General features: G+C 34.6%; 1 protein-coding gene across 1 annotated transcript in view; it reads left to right on the plus strand.

The window, feature by feature from the left end:
* stat2 (signal transducer and activator of transcription 2) overlaps window positions 1–5,589 on the plus strand; it is a gene marked incomplete in the record, with an annotated part of 12,610 nt that extends 7,021 nt beyond the window's left edge. Inside the window, 5 exon segments of the mRNA XM_014009117.1 lie at window positions 1,212–1,348; window positions 1,445–1,633; window positions 1,736–1,790; window positions 1,958–2,049; window positions 4,764–5,589. Of these exon segments, the coding sequence (XP_013864571.1) occupies window positions 1,212–1,348; window positions 1,445–1,633; window positions 1,736–1,790; window positions 1,958–2,049; window positions 4,764–4,987 (697 nt within the window).
* Window positions 5,590–5,840: the final 251 nt, after the last annotated feature.

The following is a 5,840-nucleotide window of genomic DNA, read 5'->3' on the forward strand; positions in this document are numbered from 1 at the left end:
CTGCCTGTCAGCTCTGAGAGGCATGTAAATTTAAAGGGGCAATATTATGTGTTTCTCAGGCATACATTTAAATACTATACTATAATAAAGTATCTATGTCATCTTTAGCTGTTATTAAAATGTTGTTTTTATGTTTAAATAGAAAATAAACTTATCTTCTCATCACTTCCTCTGCTACACGCCTTGAAATTGGCCTCTGTCTCTTTAAGAACCTCCTCCTGCTTCTGTCCCGTCCCGTCACCCGTCGGTGCATGTTTGTTATATTAAATCTGTTATTGGAATTTCAGGTGTTAAACAATAAACTAACAGGTTTAAAGCAAACTTGCAAAAAACTTTTGAATGAGAATTATAAGCCCACTACTCAAATCAAAGCTCACTTTAATATCTAAATCATCATTAAATGCCTGAACAAGTTTCAGCAAGGTGAGCTCTGCTCTTAATCTTTCAGTAAGTTCTAATTTTAAATAACAAATTAGTCAAACCAATTAACAAAAACACTCTTTAAACAAATATATGCTTAAAGTTAAACTCTGCTTTTAGTCCTCAGTCTTTCTTTTTACTGCATATTTTTAAACGTATTGTCTAAATTCATTTATACACAATCCAGTCTTCATATTTTATTACTGACAGGTAAAGCGAGTTACACTGCTCATCTTGTTGTAAAAAGTTATGATGGGATGTAATTTTGTCACTTACCTAAATATTTTTGCACACAGCTCACCTGTAAATAAAGCTTGGAACAGCACAGGTATTGTGAAAAAGATTCTGAGACATTGATGAATCATTAAAATATCCCATTTTGATCATATAGATGAAACCGTACTACACTCAGGTGCAAAGTCTCTAATGTATCAGGACCAAATACTGTTATCCAGACTAATTTTAACCAGAGTTCTGACACTCCTCAAACTGTCAGCAACTAATTCTTAGTTATTGATTTAGTTAATTAGACCTTAATTTTAGCAGGGGAAAAAACTACAGTAGCTCAAAGCAGCACTAAAATATAACATACACTAATACCAATCCAGCTAGYGCAATAAAATATTTATGAAGTTGCTAAAGCACCCAATAAAGCATGGATGCTACTGAATACATCGCTGTATCATCAGCATAAAAGTGGAAGTTGGTGTTTATGATTGTAGGAACACCATTATCTAGTTTATCAATGTATTAAAATAAAACTTACAAATTTATGTTGTCTCAAAATKCAGTCTCATCATGGGTTTTGTGAGCAAAGGCAGAGAGAAGTTACTGCTGAAGAAAAAACAAAGAGGCACATTCTTGCTACGCTTCAGTGAAAGTGTTGTCGGTGGGATCACCTTCTCCTGGGTGGATATCACCCACACTGGTGAGATATTTAATTTTAATGACGACTTAAGGAAATACTTTCAAGTAGTTGCTACAATGCAAAAATACAAATATTCACTTATTTTGCATATTTTAGGTGAGCCTGACATAAAGACGGTCCAACCCTTCACCAAAACTGACCTCTCCCAGATACCATTCCATGAAATCATCAGGAATTTCCAGATCTTAGAAGCTGGCAATGTGCCTGAAAATCCTCTTCTTTACCTGTACCCCAACACTCCAAAGGACCAGGCTTTTGGAAAGTACTACTCTGAGAAAACTGGAGGTACCATCTCTACATGTCATGACACAAATGTTTTCTACTCCGTAAAAAAAAACACACAAAAAAAAACAACTTTTAATCACGTCTGAACCTATTCTCTTCCAGATGACAGTCCTTATTTAAAATACATCAAAACGAAGCTGGTGTTTGTTTCAAAAGAGTAAGTTCATTTCTTGGTCGATTTGTCCTAATTGTTTGAATTGAAAATAGTGATATTAAAAAAAAAAAACAAAGGACAGCCCATTTAGTTACAAAACACATACACTCTATCTAAATAGATTACCCACACCGTATGGTTGTAATGGCTGTTTGTTATTGGTCATATAGGAATACACCGGAGGCTAGGTCACCCATGTCCTGTGACATGGCACACGGTGAAGGCCTGGAGCCAAACAATGACCCGTGTGGAGAGGCAGCGGGTGAGTCATGCCTCTCCTTGCTGTCCCGTCCAGCTAAAACCCTCACAAATCACACCCCATCATCACTGAGCTCGCTCGGACTCTGTCTCTAGTTTAAACTTGTGGTGATGATGACTAAATTACCTTTTGAATGTCTGAATGATGCGTCATGGGAATGTTGGCCACTTCTGCTGCATGAACATGTTCTGCTTATCTGCTGAGCTCATAAAATCTTTTTCATTGTGAAGGTTTTGGGGTTGTTTGGGTAGATTACTGACACCTTTATTTCACTTGACAACATTTTGTTTCTTCTTTCTGATGTTTTCCTGAAAATGAAAAATGCATTTCATCGTAATCAAACAATCTGCAGTAACAATGAGAAAAATCAAAGATAATTTGGCTGTATTTTCTAAAGTGGTTTAATCTGTTATGATATTAGCTATCCATCTTATATTGATTACATTTCAAACTAATTATGCTTCTTTTTTCCATCTAGTACATATTAAGCTTCATGGAATTTAGATCCCTGTGTCATTGTAGTGAAAGCCAGATTTTATAGTAGCAGTTTAAAGATTGAACTTTTTAGGTGTAAAAAAACCACACATCATTTGTTGTTGGTTTGAATTGACAGTGGTTGTTCAGCTCACCAGCAGTCGATTTTGCCGTAGGTCGAACTGACAATCTTTAGCAATTATCAAGCTGTATCCAGAAAAATCTTGCAATGTGACTGCTGCTGAAACAAATGTCTTTTTCCCAGCCATCTAGACATCCACAGATGGCATGGTTTCCTCTTCCTGCCCCCGCTTTTTTAAGAGTCTGAATTTATTAATAAGAGCTGCAGCGCCAGTGGTTACTTTTCATTTATTGTTGGGCTGAAATCTCATTCAGAAATTTGTTAGTGACAAATCTGCTGAGGCAAGAAATGCTAAAATGGTTTGTCATCTATTAAATTAAATTAATATTAAACATTTGTTTTGATCTGGCTAGAGACAGCAAAGTAGAAATAAACTTAAACTGGATGGAACTGGTTTAAAAGAAAAAAACAATTTACTGTTTGTGTTTGCAAAAGGAAAGAAAAAGGAGGGTACAAATTAACAATACTAATTAACATTAACAATTGTTCACAAAAGGCAATATAGTAAAACAAAAAAATCAAGCCAAACAATTAATGCTAGGAAGTATTGAACCAAAAGTTTGATGCAACAGCCTACGGTACTATAAACTTGAATGACAAACTACAAAGTAGAAATAAAATTAACCTTTATAAAAGACCAATAATCGAAGATAAATGCTTTTAGCCAGTAACAAAAACAACAGGTTTCCACAAGTAGGACTTCTGGCCTGTCTTCAGAAACTTACAAGTACACTTTACCAATCAGCTCAAGACAAACCACCAATAACTAGACCTGACAAAATATCAGATTGATTTAATAAACAACAGATAAGAAGCTAATTTAAACACTTTAACAAGACACTCAAACATAGCAGGCCATGTCATTGGTTTTCAGGCCCTTGTTTACACTACGCTGGGAAATTATTAATTTAAACATATTTTTAATCTACATATACTTCTTGTCTGCGCATTGCATGTGTAATACCTTTACAGGGCCAGTAGATGGTGAGAGCGTCCACATTAACAGCATATCAAAATACAGAGAAAGAACAAGCTTAGCCTGCCTAAAGATTTTCACAACCCCCTGATACAGTTCAGTTTCCTCTGTTATTAATTCAGCACATGATCAAAGATTAATGGTGACTTCTGCTGGAATAACTGATGTAAATTTGACTACAGTGTAAAAAGTTATGAAATGGCATTTACATGAACTGCAATGAAATTATGGAGAGAGGAGTTTTAATAAGGCATTAATACGTCCATAAGCTGTTGGCTCATCAGTCCAGTTAGAATAAAACCTCTACTTTTCCAAACTCAGTTGTTTTAAAAACTGTCTACAACAGGTATGATATTATTTGTTAAAACCTGAAACTCCACTTTCAAATATCTATTAGAATTAATAGAAATATAAATTGTCAAAATAATGAGCTTTAAATTTGCTGTTTGGCAGTTTATTGATGTAACTTTCCGTCTACTCGACCTTCGTAAATAATATCATGTTTGGGAGACATAAATACTCTCATCAAACGTGCGCTGATGTCACACATGGATTATGATGTCATATCTCCCAAAATCCCAAAAGCTGTAACATTATTTTTTTTTAGGAAGTTGTTTATTCAGGTTCTTGTTCTGTGTTAAGGCCCTGCCACTATAACGTTTTAGACAACTTATGCCAATTTATGATTTTTTAATATTAAAATAAAAAGTAAATTACTTTATTAAGTTATGTATTTAGTCAATTTGTTAGCATTATTATGTACATGGCTAAAAGAGGCTTTCAGATTGTKTTTTTAATTCCATCTTCAACATAGATGTCTTTAAAATGTTCATAAGTTGACAGAAGTTGTCTAAAATGTTATCGTGTGACAGCGCTTTTACTTAAACTAATGAAGTTAAATCTAAAACCCAAACAAACCAATGCATGTTATGAATGTGTTGAATGAAATCAACTTTTTTGGGCTTTCACAGTGGTTCACCTTTTCTTTTTTTGTGCTTCCGATCAAATCACCATTTTTTCACTTTCATTTCCTCTTTAAAACCAGCACTGTGGTTAAAAAAGTACCCACGACAGTAAAACTGAACAAAAATTTCTACTTTCTCTTTTCCATTTCTTTGCTCACAGAACAAGAAGTGGAACCTCAACTTCTGCAGCTACAGATGGAGACRTATCTCCATGATCCCATGCTGAGTGGCTTAGATGAACACCAAGAGAACGACTTACTGATGTGTCTCCACAACACCTTCAACAACCTTGAGGAAACTGATTTGTACCAAGAAGAATCAGAACCGTTTGATTTAAATTTTATGGGAACAAACTTCCCTGCTCCTCAGTCCATTTTCCATTAGAGGTGCTTTCATTTAGCCAAAGCAGTGTGCATCACTTTTTGTCTCCTTTAATCACAGTTAATTACAGCAAAATAATAAAAAAAAAATACAAAAACAAACTATGTATAGGCAACAAACAAAAACTTTGTGCTTTGCTATTAGTTTTCTGCATCCTTGAGCAACCTAGCAGCTTGTCTCATAACCACTGAAGTGGATGTTAAATGAAGAAAATATAAATCACTCAACAACTCACTGCCRGTTTAACCTGTTGTTACCCCACTTAGAGGAAGATTAAAAAAACTGACCACTGTGTGAAAGTACTGTATAAAGCACTTTACACCACAAATGATATGGCACTTAAAATATTGTCCTGGTGTTTATTTGATCCCTTTTTTTATTAAACGTTCCCTCCCCGAGTATGTGAAGAAATAACATGACTTCAATTGTGTTAAATGTTCTTAAATAAAATAAATTATCATTAATCAAGTGAACAGGTACTGTATTTGTTWATCACTGTGGTAAACTGCAGTAAGTATGCGATGTTCTTATTTTTTTCTTCTTACCTTTTGTAACCTTCCACGTATTTGTTCCTCATAAATTAAATTTTTATGGTCACACCCTCATTCCTCTGATACTGCTCCCCTGAGGGCTTTCCTTCTGCTGCCTTCTGCTTAAGTTTATTTTATTTTTTTGCTTTCATATGATGAAAGTTCTAGTAAAAAGTAGTTCTGTTTCTTCTTATTCCTAAGACGTTCCTTGCTTGAGCTCTGTTCTGAATACAGCGGGTAAAATAAGTATTGAACACGTCATCATTTTTCTCAGTAAATATATTACTAGAGGTGCTAATGACATGAAATTTTCACCAGATGTTGGT

Source organism: Austrofundulus limnaeus, unplaced genomic scaffold (genome assembly GCF_001266775.1).
Source record: "Austrofundulus limnaeus strain Quisiro unplaced genomic scaffold, Austrofundulus_limnaeus-1.0 Scaffold55, whole genome shotgun sequence".
In the NCBI taxonomy this organism is placed as follows: Eukaryota; Metazoa; Chordata; class Actinopteri; order Cyprinodontiformes; family Rivulidae; genus Austrofundulus; species Austrofundulus limnaeus.